The sequence below is a fragment of the Dipodomys merriami genome, unplaced genomic scaffold (genome assembly GCF_024711535.1).
Source record: "Dipodomys merriami isolate MVZ:Mamm:240054 unplaced genomic scaffold, mDipMer1.0.p SCAF_4, whole genome shotgun sequence".
NCBI lineage: Eukaryota > Metazoa > Chordata > Mammalia > Rodentia > Heteromyidae > Dipodomys > Dipodomys merriami.
The window spans coordinates 91,641,040-91,657,356 of NW_027205603.1; the positions used below are offsets into that span (position 1 = coordinate 91,641,040).

General features: G+C 46.5%; 1 protein-coding gene across 3 annotated transcripts in view; it reads right to left on the reverse strand.

Annotated features, from left to right (window-relative positions):
• Nucleotides 1–16,317, reverse strand: part of Fam135b (family with sequence similarity 135 member B) — a 247,518-nt gene that overhangs the window by 59,150 nt on the left and 172,051 nt on the right. For all 3 annotated transcript variants that reach the window (XM_069991457.1, XM_069991456.1, XM_069991459.1), the window contains exons 5-7: nucleotides 12,239–12,309; nucleotides 6,987–7,160; nucleotides 2,586–2,712 (exon numbers count right to left, since the gene is read on the reverse strand). In XM_069991457.1, the coding sequence (XP_069847558.1) occupies nucleotides 2,586–2,712; nucleotides 6,987–7,160; nucleotides 12,239–12,309 (372 nt within the window). The remainder of the gene's footprint in view (nucleotides 1–2,585; nucleotides 2,713–6,986; nucleotides 7,161–12,238; nucleotides 12,310–16,317) is intronic.

A 16,317-nucleotide genomic window follows, 5' to 3' on the forward strand; every position in this document is an offset into this window, starting at 1 on the left:
TCCCAGAGTGCACAGCCACTGCTTGAGAAAAGAAGGAACATGACCCTTTACCAACTCTGAACCCCAAAGTCTAGACACCCAAGGAGCACTGGGAGGGAGGGAGGAGCTGCGGGGGGGTGGAAGGGGAATCACAGTTCACACTGTCATCCCCCGCTTCCCGGGGAATTTTATGTCACCCAGCTCTGGGTTTGCAGACACCTCTGCCAGGAATGGCTTATTGGGCAGCACTGTCCCCCAATCCCTCCAGCTGCCCAGATTCCAGAGCTGTGTACTAATGCTAGGGACGGCGGGGGGGGGGGGGCTGGGGGCAGGGCTCTCGAGGGGGTGGGGAATGGGTTGTGTTCTCTTCTTGGCAGCCCTGGCTCGTGGGGCCCAGGGTGGGCGCCCAGCGCAGAATCCACACACTCTGACAGGACTCCCTTGGAAAGTGCACAGGAACAGAGCAGAATCCTGAGACAAATCCATCCAGCTATGGGCTGTGAGCAGGTCCAAATCAAGCCCTCACAAATACTCCATCTTTTTCTATTCTTAAGAAAGACAGGCATGTCCCCAGAAGAAAAAAGATAGAAAAAAATGACACTACACAATACCATGGGCCAGCCAAATCTATGTCTGTCATGGTTTTCACATACACAGAAATGAAGTATCATCCCATTTCACAGTGGTAGAAACTGATTTTCCTCAGGGCCACATTCCCCCAAAGTCACACGGAATCCATCACAGCAGGTATTGGAACCCCGCCTTCCCCCCCCCCCAAGCCACATGAAGACAGAGTTCAGCAGGGCGTGACCAGGTACATCATAGATCCTCGGGAACACAGGGTGATGGCTGACATGATCTACAATGCACACCGTCCCATTCTGCCCAGGTCTCTGGTCTCTGCAGTCTCCCAGGAAAACCTTATATGGAGACATCCATCATTTTACATTGGCTCTCATTCATTTCTGTCTGCTGCCACAGGAAACCACCAGATAGCCTTGTGGTTTAACTCTCTGGCCATTGAGCTCCGTACCTAAGCATGATTCATATACGTGCACCAAACATTCATCCAGCTCACATTCGTTTGCATGCCTTGCAGTCTGCAGGTGCAGGGCCCTGGGGGAGAAGACGGAAGGAGATGGTCTCTGCACGGAGGCCTTGTGCAGAAGAGCCAGGGATCCCCAGAGCACAAGCAAGCAAGCCTCGCTTCTCAGGAGCTCAGAGTGACTTCCAGCTGCACAGGAGCAGGACTGGCCGGCTCTGCACGGAGCTGGGCACCCGAGCTCCTCCAGGGCAGAGAGTTTATGATCTCTCATATACTTTGGCAGCTAAGGACCTTCCTGTGGGAGGCAAGTATTAAAAACGCCTTGAATTGAGACAGTCATTAACCACCCAGGCCGTCACCCAGAAAACAGTCTGAGAGGAAGACTCCAGCTCAGAGGAAGGCATCTTGGGACCAGTGTGTTGTGGGTTTTAAAGGAAAGATCTGGGTAGCAGGAGAGCCTGACTGTGAGGAGTTCCCAGCAAAGGCTTCTCCCAGGGCCCAGAAGACATCATAAAGACACTGGGAAGGATGCTAGGAGTGTGCCACACACTCATTGCAAGATGAGGGCTCTGCTGCCAGCCATGAGAATGGAGAGGCTTCTCATCTGGCCCCGTAACCAGGGTAGGGCACAGGCAGAGATAGAGATAGGTCCATGCCCTGCCAACAGGTTACCTCTAAGATAGCCCAATGCAGATTCAGATACTCCCCAGCCTCTGTAACCAGTATGAACCAATTCCTTCTGGGAAGGAAGGGAAACCTCCCATCCATTCTCTGGTTAGTCCTGAGTAACACAGTCTGGTTATTCCTGAGCAAGCCACTAATCAAAACCTCTCATAGATCAGCTTAGGAGAGACAAGACAGGTATGCTGTGTGTGAACGCACCCTGCCCATCACAGAGGGGTGGCCACCGCGGAGGCGCAGAGAGGACAGGATGGGCATATTTATTCATCAACTAATGAGCGCCAGGTACTTGCTTAACATTTTTCCAGTCACTACAACTTTGGATACACATAACTGCCCACGAGATTGTTAACTGTTAGCAATCCACTGCAGGTGCAAGCACCGATGCTCAGGGAGGAAGCAAATAAAAGAAGGCACAAGATTTAGAAGGCGGAACAGACTGGACGCCAGCAAACCTTGGGTGTCACCCCAGAGTCTGCAGGAAGTCCTGCCTCCAGAGAGCCAAGGTCTCCAAAGGGCACCACAGGTGGGCCACATACCCTGCGCCCACCCCAAGGGCTTGGCATTGGCAGTGTGTTCGAGAGATGTTGCCATGACGAAGACAAAGACGGTTAGGCAGTAACCGGACTGACTGGACACATCTCCAGATGGGAAGAGCTGGGCAAAGTGCTCCCTATATCCCGACTGGCTGGGGACATTATAATCTATGCAACAGACAAATGCAATGCACGGATGTGGTCCAGCTCTGCGTTGCATGGTACAGAGTATGGTGAGCTGGCAGGATCAAAGGAGAGGAGGAGAGCCCCCGCCCCTGCCCCCCACACCCCCTGCACCTCCTGAGGTTTGCAGGGGATGGGCCTGTGGCCCATGCAGACAGTACCTCTGAGGAAGTGGGCTTGCAGTATCCAGCTCCAAACACTAAGTTTTCCAGAGAAATAACGGACGGCTCGGGTCCCGCGTCTGGGCCACCTTTACCGAGCCACGAGCCTCTTCCAGGACGAGTGAAACTGGGAGCAAAAGAGAGAAGAAAAGGGAGGAACCGATGTCAGCAAAGCAGGGGGGCACCCCCTCAGGCCCCTCCCCCAGGAGCAATCTGGGGGCGACGGCGGGGTCAGCGTGAATGAGCCCTCTCCCCACAGGGGATAGGATGTGACTGACAAGGACACCCAACCGGCACCTGGCAGGTAAGTTGAGAGCCAAGGATCATGCACTGAGAGACACTGAGGCTGAGTTCCAAGGCGACATCAACCACAGGGGCAGGTGGAAGGGCAAATGGACTAATCACACGTGCACTGAACTCCTGTCTCTGGCTCCTTGTAAAGGCGTCAGCTGGAGCAAGCTCTCCCACCCCGTCTCTTTCTAGCTTTTTTTTTTTTTTTTGGTGTGTCGTGGGGCCTGAACTCTGGGCCTGGGCGCTGTCCCGCAGCTCTTCAGCTCAAGGCGAGCACTCTACCGCTTGAGCCACAGCGCCACCTCCTCCCCATCTCTTTCTAAGCAACACCAACTGCCATGATTCACACACGTGTCGAGCAGAATGCCAAGACAGCCATGACTGACAAAGCATTCCTGAGATCCGGGTTAGCTGGGAATATGGTAATCTGGTCCACAGACAAATATACAAATAGTTCCTGACGCTGTGCTTCACACAGTCATGATCAGCTGACATGGGGTACTGGCAGCAATCCATGTGAGAATCCAAGGAGGTTAGGAAAGGTCATTTTTGTCTTGTGTTTACAGTGAATGATATTTTCTATTTATGTATTATTGTTATTGTTATTATTAGCGTTATGGTTGTTGTTACTATTATGTATGTGCCGGAACTGGGGCTTGAGGACAGGGCCTCCCATTGACTCTCTCCTTCAACATTTATGGGCTCTAGACTGGTGTTCTACCGCTTGAGCAAATTCTTCAGTTCCAGTTTGTGTTCGTTAATTGGACATAGGAGTCTTTCAAATTTGCCCAGGTGGGATCTGAATGGAATCCATTTGATCTTAGCCATGTAAGTAGCAACAAGAGGGTCTCAATAACAAATAGACCCAAATGATGTCATCATTACCAAGAGAATTGTGGGGGAATTTTATCCAAGGGATTTATGCTTGTGCCTGAGCACAAGCAGGCTAATGTTAATGTTACATTTCTGTTATTTAATTTATTCAAATACTATTAGCCTTGTGCCACATTTCAGGGTGGGTGGTTACGAGGCAATCACCTAGAAGCCCCTCACGTGGGGCAGGGCCAAGAATGTACTTGAACCATGGGGTCATTACAAGGATTCTCTGAGATTTAAACACTGAGTGTGCCAAACAGTAATGATTCAATAAATGAAGTAACCACGGTAGATAATTTAACCAACATAAAAGCATTCAATGCACATAGGAATATATGTAAACGTTACTCATATGTATATGCGTACACATAAATATATACATATGTAACATATTTATAGTTGTTTGTAATACAACAATTGTAAGTTTGCCCACAATATCCTTGAATTCTGGAGATTCCACCAACCACAGACTGAAAATATTTGGGAAAATATTATATAGACACACCTAACATGTAGAGATGTTTCCTTGTACTTAAACAAGAAAGAAACTAAACTCTGAAGTATAATGAACATCTCTGTAATACATTGTGTATGGTTCCAAGTAACGGATGACAGGAAGTATGCTGGAGGGTGTGGGTGGGTGGTAGACAGACATCACACCACTGTACAATGTGGCCATGAGCAGTCGCAGGTTTTAGAGTCTGTCAGGGGGTCAGCATCAAGGAACTTTGTGATGCAGTATTGTCATTCTCCCGATTTGTTTTTGTTTTTGTTTTTGGTGCATGTGGGTTTGGACTCAGGGCCTGGAGCTTGCTGGGTTAGTGCTCTACCACCTGGGACATATCTCTAGTCCTGCTTTTCACTGGTTCACTGGTGCTGGAATAGAGCAAGATTTTTCTGCCTGGGCCAAGTTCCTCCAGAATTCAGCCTCTTGAGATACCTGGCTAGGGTTTGCTTTGAATGAAGAGTTCCAATGAGTTTACCAGGAAGCTGGAAGACGAATGTAGAAAGAACATTCCTGGAGTTCAGACAGGACAGATATGTGTATCCAAACAACCACGCTGGTCATTTACCTAAGTGTGACCTTCAGCTAGCCTTCCCGGTGGGATGGAGATCTCTCCAGAAAAACTGTTAAACCCAAGTAAGGTTCAAAGTTGGATCCTTCTCTTCCATCTGTTTCAGTGAAGACTGAGGTCTTTGGAGGTGAATTTTCACTTCACCCCTTCTGCGTGCTTGCCGGATCTGACTGATGCTATGTAAACCTTTCCTAGAAAAGCTAGCATTTGCCCTATTTGACAGGCACTTCCCATGAACTTAAAGGATTCCCTTTGCTCCAGATACTAAGAACTAAAGCAGAAACTTGCTGCAGATTCCAGAGCGGAAGGCAGGTCTATTTTTACTCCATCCGTGGAGAAGTTCCAACTCATGCTGCAGCTTTTAAAATCCTCTTCTAGGAGGTTGCTGCAGGAAAACTTGCACGGGGGAGCCCTCTGGTCCAGGTTAAACTCCCTGCTGACATTTCCCAGCTTCCCAAGTCCTGCGGAGGATGTCACCAAGATTCCAATCACATTACAGTGAACTGGAAGCCTGTGATCGAAGGTGTGGTCCTAGGGTCACCCCTGCTCAATCCTCCACTGCCTTCTTCACACATAATAAACTCATTTGCAATTCCTTAGTGCATCATTAATGGTGCCTTAAATTAAAACCTTGCTGCGCTCTCCCCCCACCCTGCCCAAATTCTTTTTTTAAAATTTTCCTCTGGGTGGAACACAAAGGCGATTTCTTCTAGAGAGACTTGCATCAGGCCTCAAGTCGAACTGCCTCTCTCTAGGATGAAGTGTACTTGCCATTTGTTAACTGTTTACTAGTGCTACACAGGTGGTGCCTAGACCAGTGACTGAAATGTGGCAGATGCTAAATAAAATTAGTCTATTAATGCATGGCCATTGATTTCACATGCACAATCTCATTTAACCCTGGAGGTCGCTGAAGCTTCCATGCTTCAGAGTATGTAGGTAGGGCTCCGTGTCACTACCGGGGCCTATCTGGTCCTAAAGCTCATGTTTTTAAACTCTGGCCTACCAATTCTTTACATCTCCCCCCACCCTCCATTTGACAGGTACCACTCTGAACTATAGCTCACAGCATCTCTGTGTCCCTTGCAGGCCCTGAGTGCCTGGAATTCAGCAGGTTTCAGCCACTGGGGTGCTCTGGACTTATCCTTGTTTTTGTTGGTGGTGGTCATGAGGCTTGAACTCTGGGCCTGGGAGCTATCCCTGAGCTCTTCAGCTCCAAGTAAGCACTCTACCACTTGAGTCACAGTGCCACTTCCAGTTTTCTGGTGGTTAATTGGACATAAGAGACTCAGGGACTTGCCTGCCCGGGCTGGCTTTGAACCACCATCCTCATATCTCAGCCTCCTGAGTAGCTAGGATGACAGGAGTGAGCCACCGGTGCCCAGCCCACATCCTATTTTTTTTTAAAAGCATTCTCTTTATTTGGTTTTGTTTGTCTGTGTGGTGTGTACGTGTTGAAGCGGATGTTTTAGAGAAGACAGGTGACTTATTCAAAGCTCCCCAGGAAATCAGTAGTGCAGCTAGGCAGGAAGATGGTCTTGATGCCAGCTTTACGGGGACCACTGACTGGGCTACAGACCGCCTGGAAGGAAGTTCTCCTTCCTATCAGGTTGTTACCTGCCCTTCAGCAGAACAGCTCCCTGATCTCAGGGTAGAATCCCTGCCACCGCCGCTGTTCCCAGAGCAGACAGCCCACACCCTGAACCCTGCACTGAAACGAAGGTGGTAGATCTTAAAGCTACACTTGCATCTTAGCAAGTGTCATCCATGAAGGTGAGCCAGGCTGGAATCTTGCACCCAGCCCTGCTGGCCCCATCTGGAACTCACTAGGACTTTATGAAGATGCCACGCAAGTGAGTTCCAGTTTTAGAGTCAGACTCTGGAACACTAGGTAACTTCTCAGATAAGGCCAAGTGAGAGCCTGGGAATGAACCCAGGCTCTCCCAGTGTGAGCTGGTGGGCGGGTGTCCAGGTCCTGTGCTGGACACGTGTTCTCTGCCCTCTCCCCTGCCTTTTCTGCTTCTCCCAACAAGGCCCAAGCCTAAACCTGCAGCCTCCAAGGTGCAAACCTGCCCGGGGCTGACCCTCCAGGGTTACTCCAGCCCCGCTGTGATAGGAAGTGTCTCCCCATGCCTGCAGGATGCCTCCAACCTCATACCTGATCAGGGGCTGCTGAAGAGCTACCAGGGCGGCGTGGACAGTCACTGAGATCACCGACAGGTGGAAGTAGTCAAACATAACCGGGACCTGGTGGTGCAGACCCCGCCGCGGGTGGAAGTGCAGACCCAGTGTGCGACTGCTGATCATCGGGGCACCAGCCACGTCCCTCAGCCTGGAAGGCAAGAAAGGGTGCTATGGTGAGTGATGGTCTGCAGGAGTGCCTCTCCACATACCAGACACGCATCTGCTTACTCGATCCATGGAACATTCTGCCCACTTCCTCATGACGGGCAAGCGAAGACCAAGGCTACGTGGCAGCTCTGAGCTCGGCTCTGCTGACACTGGCACCAAGCCCACACCTCAGTGATGGCCATGATGATACCCAGCTCTCCTTCCAGTGTAGCCCTCCTCTCCCTCCTGCCTTCCTCGTGTCCCCTCTCCTCCTCCCCCAAGCTCCAACCCTGAATCTTGCAAGGATGTTCTGAGTTCTGAGTTCTGTGCTTCTCTTAGAGTTCTACGACCCTAGGGGCAAGGCCTGCAACGAACTGGCTTTGTGAAGCCCAGCATCTCCGTAATCCCTGGCAGAACTGGGGAAGTTTGTCACACACGTGCCTATTAAAATAATCAGCTGACTGTTTGACTGGCCACAATCATGAATGACTCCCAATGTACAATGCTGAGACAGTCTGGCAAGTTTTAGGAAGAGCCCCTTATGTTTTTAACATTTGTAATGGCCATGGGTCTCACCCTAAGTGAGAGCCAACTGGCAGAAAAGGCACCATGGCATATTTGGTTATCAATCCAGTCTCTAAATAAACGCCGCCAGAGGTGTTGGCCAGATGGAATCTCAGTCTCTGAATACTTGTCACGCAAGCCCTGCAAGGTGAGTGGGAAGCCTACATGAATGTAATTCAGGAGTAGAGCAGAGAAGATGTTTTTCTGTCCTTTACCTGGAAGGAAAGAGGAGACAGGGAGAGGAGAAGAGGAACCCAAGCCCCCTGGAAGCATTGTTGCTTATGTGCATACAAATGCCACGAGCCACAAAACCTCTGGGGACCAGCATCACTTCGTAAAGACACCACACAGAACAGTTTCTCTCCCATCAGGATGAAGGTGAGGAAGGAAGGACTGAAGAATCCACACTGAGAGTCTCATAAACACATAAAAACATTATGTATTTAATCCAGATCACAATTTATTGTGACCTCACTCCAAACTGCTTTTTCCCTTCCTCTATAAAACAAGTCATTTAAATAGGGATACAGGTGGACCCATTGCAACAATGAGAAGTACAAGTCGTTATGTGGAAAACAAACATTACAACTTTGGTGGGGGGGAAGGACTGGGGGGGGGGGCAGATAGGAAGGGATGGGAAGGGTAAACAAAGGAGGAAGCTACAATACCTGATAAGAAATGTACTCATTATCTTGCCCATGTAATTGTAACCCCTCTGTACAGTATTTTCACAATAAAAAAATAAAAATTTTAAAAAAATTAAAAAAAAAGATTTTCTAGAGGAAAAAAAACTCTCAAGTAAATGTTTACTAATACTACTCCACTTGCAGAAGAGGAAGTAATTAACGTGAGCCCATGAACTTGTTCAACATCATGAGGTAAAACTGGGATGTCAGATGAGGCCTTTTTGACCATAGTCTGTTCTGAGTTAGCGTTTAGTAGTCTATTCACACAGTAGTTCCTGGCAGTCACAGAAATATCCTTAAGGCATGGCCAACAGGATGTTAAACATACCTCAATTAGACAAGATACAAAAAAAAATGTTAACTAGAGTTTAAACCACATTTGTAGGAGGAAAGAATGAAGGAGGCCAGAAACTATCTACTGGGGTTGGAAATGGATAGAGCTCCTACATGGAACTCTTCAGTTCAGCTTCAGTGTTTGTGTGTGTATGAGAGAGAGTGTGTGTGTGTGTGTGTGTGTGTGCGAGAGAGAGAGAGAGAGAGAGAAAGAGAGAGAGAGAGAGAGAGTGAGCAAGCTTAGAGAAGACAGAAGACAGAGTTAAAGCTGATAGCACTGAGAAGAAATGCCTAGATTCTTGTAAAGGAGCCAAATCTAACTATAAATAAATAAATAAATACACAAATACATAACTAACTAAATAAATAAATAGTTAACAAGAAAAATCATGCTCACAGGGAGAGAGCTCCCATGTTTGACCTAAAGTGTAACTTAAGAACTTTTCTTATCTGAAGAGCTGTCCAGAATGAGAGTATTTTCCAGACATTTACAAGGAATACATCTGAGATCAAACAAGGGGAAAACACAAGGATGGCCTTCCCTGAAGGTAAGAAAGAATTTCCCATGTGCCTGAGCTTCTCAGGGACAGAGACGGATACACTGGGGAGGAACAATTGTCTTCCCTTGTATGAGCAGGGGTTGATACTGGTTTTGGAGATAAATCATGATCTGCTGTGAGGAGAGGCTCTGACCTATGCATGGTAAAGTGTCCGAAGCATCATTGATCTCTATCTGCTAGAATCCAGGACCACCGCCCATATCTTTGAACATGTCCAAAAGCCCCAAGGGGCAGCGTCTTCCTCCTCACCAGGGTGGGCTGGGCAAGATGGGCACTGGTAGCCTTTCAGCCTTGGTATTTGATGTCCAGTCTTGTGCACTCTGTGCCTTTGGGGTTATTTTCTACCCAGCACTGAGGAAGCTAGCTGACAGAGCAATGCTTCAAAGCCTAATGTCTACCCCCAAGGATGTACTCCACATACCTTATCATCCTCAAACCCAATTTATGAAAATGAAAAAAAAATACAGCATTTCCAATTTTCCCAGCCTCTGGCTTCCTGTTTCTCTCAGATAATCTTAGGCCGCATGAAAGGCCCTGCTCTGGTTGTTATTAAGTGTTTTGTGTTATACAGAGGAAACAACACATCTAATAAGCCATACGGATGAAGAAGCCATTTATCTAGCAAAATGTGCACTTGCCTGTACACACACACACACACACACACACACACACACACACACACACACACACACACACACACACACACACACACACACAGAGTCTCTCTTCATCTTCATTAAAGGTTTATTAAATGACCTTATCCTTATTTCATAAACAAGGCTAGTGAGATCTGGGAAAATGCAGGCATTTGCTCTATATTTAATAGTGGATGAGTGAACAGCTTAAGTTGCTGCACTTTATAGACTTTGATAGGGCCAATTTCCTATACATAGGATTTCCAATAAGTCCCACTTTTGCTGGCAAGAAGGTCTCAGTAACACTGTCCACTATAGCTTATCATTAAAGCTCTTTAAATGGTTTATAGTTTCTAAGCTCCATTTGAAAGCAGCAGCAGGGTTTGATGGCTGATCAGAAGTGTCTGCCAGGGGGCTGTGGATAAAACTCTCTGAATGAGCTTGGCATAAGGACATAGGAAACGAGTGGGTTACTGGAAAGATGATGAAAGAGATTCCCTGCACAAGTATCATGTGTGGATTCTGAGCATATAGACGGGATTTAGATGGGATTTCTCTACCATCCCACCAAGGGAGGAGCTGATGTGATGAGAGAAGCAGGTATCCAGTCAGGTCGTGATAAAGACAGGAGGGCGCAGTCTAAGGCACTGAGTGCAGATACTGGATCAGGACCCTGGACAGATCCTCTCCCCACTGAGCCAGCAGGCACCACCATCTATGCTTTTAACCCACGTCCGTCCTCAATGCCCAGTCACCACCATGTGTTTGACTCCTCAGTGGAGATCCTTCCTGATCCAACCCTTCCTGCTTCAATCCTTCCTAACCCCCACATGAGGCACAACAGTTAGAGAGACTATACAGATGAGACAATCTCAGCAATTCCTGAGAAGTGCAGAAAGTCCTAAGAAGGAGTCTCAGCTTTGAAGATGAGAGAAAATTCATTCACCAGTATTTTCACTTCAGTTTCCTGGTTTGCTATTTTCCAAAGGGAAGGAGGAAGAGGTTTTAGAGGCTCGGCATGAAGGTTCATTTTTATAGAGCAGTGGTCAATGCATATCGAGATTCTGGTATCAAAATGGAGGTAAAATGAACCCTTTTGCATCTCTTCATCTTGGCAGTTGGCCCTCTACTGCTTCGAACTGTGGGAAGACAGGTCTTGTCCCTCGGTGGTCATGAACATGCCCTCAGGAGAAAGGCCAGGGAAGACTTGAATATCCCACTGTAACAGAGGTGGACTTGAAGGAAGGGATTCCCCATATCTGTGGGACAGGATTTGCATAACTGTATCTTCTGCAGCCACATTACAGGGTCTCTGGAAAAGCATCTGTCTCAAGGTTCCTCCAAGACACAAGTGATCTGGCCATAAAAGGCCTCACCACATCAGAGAATGACAAGGCTGGGCCTGTGAGGATGCGTACATTCCCAAGGAATTCACAAAGATACCCTAAGGGTGACTGACCATCTGCCAGTTAGGGGGCCCTGCTTCTCTGCTGATAAGCAGCCTATAAGATTTTCCAACCCTCTCCCCTTCTTCCCCTCCTCACTGTACCTGACTCAAAAACCACAGCACAGGAGAACGCTAGGGAAGCAATACAAAGCCCCCTGCTTCATCTTTTCTCCACGGGAAAGAAGTTTCGGGGCCCATGGAAGCCTGATCTGAGGGTTGCACGGAGAATGGACATGAACAAAGAAATTATAAAACTTAATGAGACTTCAGAGTTGGGGAATCATACTTGTATATGGTTTTTAATACCTAAGAAAAAGATGCTCTATCTATTTCCTGAAAGAATGTACAGTAACTAAAATGTTATTCACCCCAGGGAAGGAGGAAGAGGCCACAGGACAAACCTGAAGGAATCAGTGAACAGAAAAGAAAGGGGAGGAGGGGGGAGGATTTGCCTCCTGCTTATTCAATCAGCAGGTTATACAAAAATGGATTTTCAATTTTCAGAGAGTTGAAATATAATAGCAGACATTCAGTACAACGACAAGAAATCACGGGAGAACGTCCACTCCTTCGGAATTTGCTTTGATTGTTGTAACCTACCTTGCATGAATAGTTACTGGTTCAAAAAGCCAGAAAGTAGGAGACATCTGTGTGTAGAACCAGAGCTTCTGCCTAACATGCACAGCTTCAGGATCCCAGGCTGACCCCCTCAGCCCAAGCTCCCAGCTAGCATATCGGTGGTAGGATGTAGGAACCGGGCATCTGTGGTCCCTTCTGAGGCTCACAGCCCAGGCGTGGGACATGCTAGAGGAAGACACGGGCTACCACAACTGTGGGATTTCCACAACACTCACTGCTGCTCGCTGTCTGTGAAGTGCAGGTCCACCTTGAGCTGAAACTCAACTTCACTCAGGGCATCTTCCACCTGCAAAAGAAATAAAGCCAAGGGCCATTAGGGGTCAACTCCTGTCTACATGAAGCATTGAGTGGTCTACTTCCCAAAGAAGAGAAACGGAAATCACAGCGTGAAAATCAATGCCACTTGTGCCTAAGGCAGGTCCGAGGTGCATGCCCCACGCGCTTCGGGAGGAATGGGACATCTGAGAATATTAGTGCTAAGTGGAAGGGAAGGATTTATGCAGCTCATCTAGGAGAAGCATATTTTCAAAAAGGATTCAACCAGGGTCCTTATTTGAGGACGTTTGAAAGCTTTGTTTCTCAAATAAAGCTTTGACCTGGAATTCTTTTAGGCAGGAACAAGGCGCCCATAGCCCCTCGCTGGGAAGGGTGCAGCCACAGAGCCCAAGTTAGCCAGCACGGGACAGAAGTCCCAAACTGGGACTTCTCCGGTGCCATCACTGGCAGACACCAGTGCTCTCATGCTGAAGAAGAAGTACCCAAGAAAATGAAGTCATTTCCAAGCTGGACCAAGCTTGTAAGAAAGCAAACCTCTTTAAGTTTTGTCTTGGAATTCACTACATTTGAAATCATTGGTGATCCAAGAACCTCCCCTTAAATATTTCCCATCCTTTCACCTTGAGCTTTAAAAATAACACCACCACCACCACTCCCAAAAATGGTCTGTACTTTTCACATACACATATGAGCATGGTCATATTTCTTCTGTTCTCATATTCGGGGAAATTCGCATGCCAAGGGTCAGATTTCACCTTTCCTTCTATTCCGTGCTGGCCCAGTCAGTATGAGCAGCCTCTGTAACTCACAGAGCTCCACGCTTCTTTCCTGTCTGACCATTGGATGCTTCCAATGCCAGTGATTTCTCTTTTCAAATTTGTAGGCTGAAAGCCCATGAGCCAAATGTTCTCTGCAACAATGTTTTGTGTAGTCTCCATCCTGTCTTTTTAAAATCTTTTTTTTAGCTAAAAACTTTCAGGTCATTTTATATTGATGTTACAAGTCTATACCTTCTTGCAGGGTGAAAAACACCAAGTTCTAGCAACATAAGACTAGTGCTTGTTAGCTCTGTTCCGATCAGGCAAATCTCGCATCTGTGACAGTCACTGAAAATATCAACCTGGTCTATAGCTGAAAAACTATTTTCTTTCCATATGGCCCCACTAACCTGGCATCATTAGCAGGGCCACGGGGTTTTACTCACTTTTAATCTGGGCATCACTAAGGGAAGTGCTGCTGGTTCCTCACTGGGGACCCTGAGTTCAGGACCAGGTCCTGCTGCAGAACAAATGTCAATGCGTTTTTTTTTATTAGTAAAACTCTTCCTAATCCCTTCATTTTTTTTCTTGGCTTCTGTTGCTTTGCAAGAATGTGCTCATCCTTCAGGAATGGAAATCTCTCCTCCAAAAGCGGCTTTGAAAATGTCTTCCCAGTTAATCACAATTCAGACAGAGACATATGGATGGAATTTATCTTTAGGGTTTAAAATTTGTTGTTTTTTAAATTAAAAGCCTTAATAGCTAACATTTCGCTGAAACCAAGTACTATAAATAACTTGCTCTTAGCTTTGTTTTGCATAATCACATCTTTCATTTCATACACACAAGGAAAGTCAGCACAGTCTCTTGCCACAAGTTCCTTGGAAATAAGACTGGCAAAGAAAGGCCTGTCCCCCCAGCCATCCTCCAAGAATGCATTAGTCTGGGAAGGAGAACTCACTGGAGGCTGACCCTCCTGCAGCTTCCTAGGAACTGTGGCTACGTAGATCCTGGCTGTGAGGCCCCTCGTTAATCTGGATTGCAAGAGAATCTAGAATGAAGCCACTGACCTTTCTGACCATTCATCTCACAAATGGTTGCTCATTACCTGCCCTTCCCTCCAAACACATACACATACACACAAGCACACAACACACCTTTCACTTATTCTGTCTCATTTTAAAATAAAGGCAAAGATATCATCTCCTTCTATGGATGATATTCTCCTCACCAGGAAGGGAACAATTTTAAACTAGAATTAACATTTATAAAAGCATTACATATAACTGGAACCTCTCTGCACATCACCTTTATAATAACAATACAGGTTAACCCACTATAACAATCAGATGTACAAGACACTATGTTGAAAACTATACAACTTTGCAGGGGGGGAGGAGTTGGGGAGGTGAGGAGGGAAGGGATAGTAGGGGGAAAACAAAGGAGGGAGTAACAATGCTCAAAAGGAAATGTATTCATTATCTTACTCATGTAACTGAAATATCAACAGCAAATAAGATAAAACATACTGTAAAGAAAGAACTAAAATTTGCTACAAAAAATCTAGCATTGTAGTGTGCTATCATACTAGATATAGATAAACTTATGAAGAAATATTTTTCCTCTTCTTTTAAATGAGGAGGCTGAGACTCCCTGCAGTAAAGTCTCAATCTCAAGCTCCAATACGAAGCACTTTCCCTGTGCTAGACTCCGCTTCATGGGCAGTGCATCTCTGGCTCAGTTCCATGCTTGAATCTTTGTCTCAGGTCACACACTCCTCCACATGTCCCAGTGTCTCTTATTATCTTCCTCTTCCTCCCCTTGTCTCCCATCCTTCCACACTGCTATCTTCTGACATCAGGTTGCAAAGGTGAAAATCCTCCTTCCCACCCTGAATCAACATCTCCATCATTTCCCATATGTAAAATGGAGCTGAAATTGTTACCCTTATTCCATAGCTTTGTAAGTGTGAGCACTAAATAAGAAAGCATGCACAAAGACTTTACAATTCTAAAAAATAATGTGAATGATTGCTGCAATATTTCTGCTTTTCTTCTGAAGGTGGATGTGCAATAGATCTACCCTTTCTCCAACACCAGGCAGCCATCCTAACTACACACGCCCCAGAAACTCCCATGGGCCCTAAAGTACCTAAGTTGGAACCCTGGCTCTACCACTTCCTGGTTGTATGGCTTTGAGAGAAACAATGACTCACTCTAACTCTTCATATCCTCATCCATAAAATGAGACTAATAGATGTTTATCAAAATGAACCCCAAGAAATGGAAGGGTTTTAGGAGGTTTTATGATATTCTGCTCCTTGGTTTTTGTTTTTTTTTCTCTCTCTCATTTGTTATTGTTTTTATTTCTGTACCTTTTGCCTTGTATGGAAGTTCACCTGATTTGGGGAGGGAAAGGGGAACACAGAAATGGTGAGACAAAGGGTGAACACACGCAGCAGTGATACTCACTAGACACTATGTACATATGACCATAGAGGATGATACTAAGCGAAATGAACTCCAAGACATGGACACAAGAGGTTTTTCTTTTTTTCTTTTTTCTTTTTTTTTTTTTTTTTTGCTAGTTATGGTGCCTGAACTCTGGGCCTGGGTGCTGTCCCTCCACTCTTCAGCTCAAGGCTAGCACTCTACCACTTGAGCCACAGCACCACTTCTGGCTTTTTTCTTTTTGCTTATGTGGTGCTGAGGAATCGAACCCAGGGCCTCATGCATGCAAGGCAAGCGCTCTACCACTGAGCCACCTTGTATTATGTGATTTCTTTTGTGTCCCCCTGCTGCAGTTTCTCCTCTGTTGTCACTGTAGTTTGGTACCCTGGTATTGTATATGTTTATCTAAATTAGTGAAGGGAAGTGGAACAAAAAAGATGGTGAGACAAAGGACAAAGCAGGAACCAAGGCAACTGCAAAATTCACAAGACAATATGCTAGAACAAACTTTACAGTGGGAGGGGGAATGGGGAAGGAAAGAGGGAGGGTAACAAGTTCAACAAGAAATTTACTCACTGCCTTACTTACGTAACTGTAACCTCTCTGTACATCACCTTGACAATAAAATTAAAAAATGAACTATACAATTTATGGGGGGGGCTGGGGGGAAACGGAGAAAATGAAGGAAGAGGTGACACTGTTCCAAAAGAAACGTGCTCATTACCTGACTTATGTAATGGCAATCCCTTTGTACATCACCTTCATGATAACATCAAGTAAAAACAAAAATACCACCCCACCATACTATGG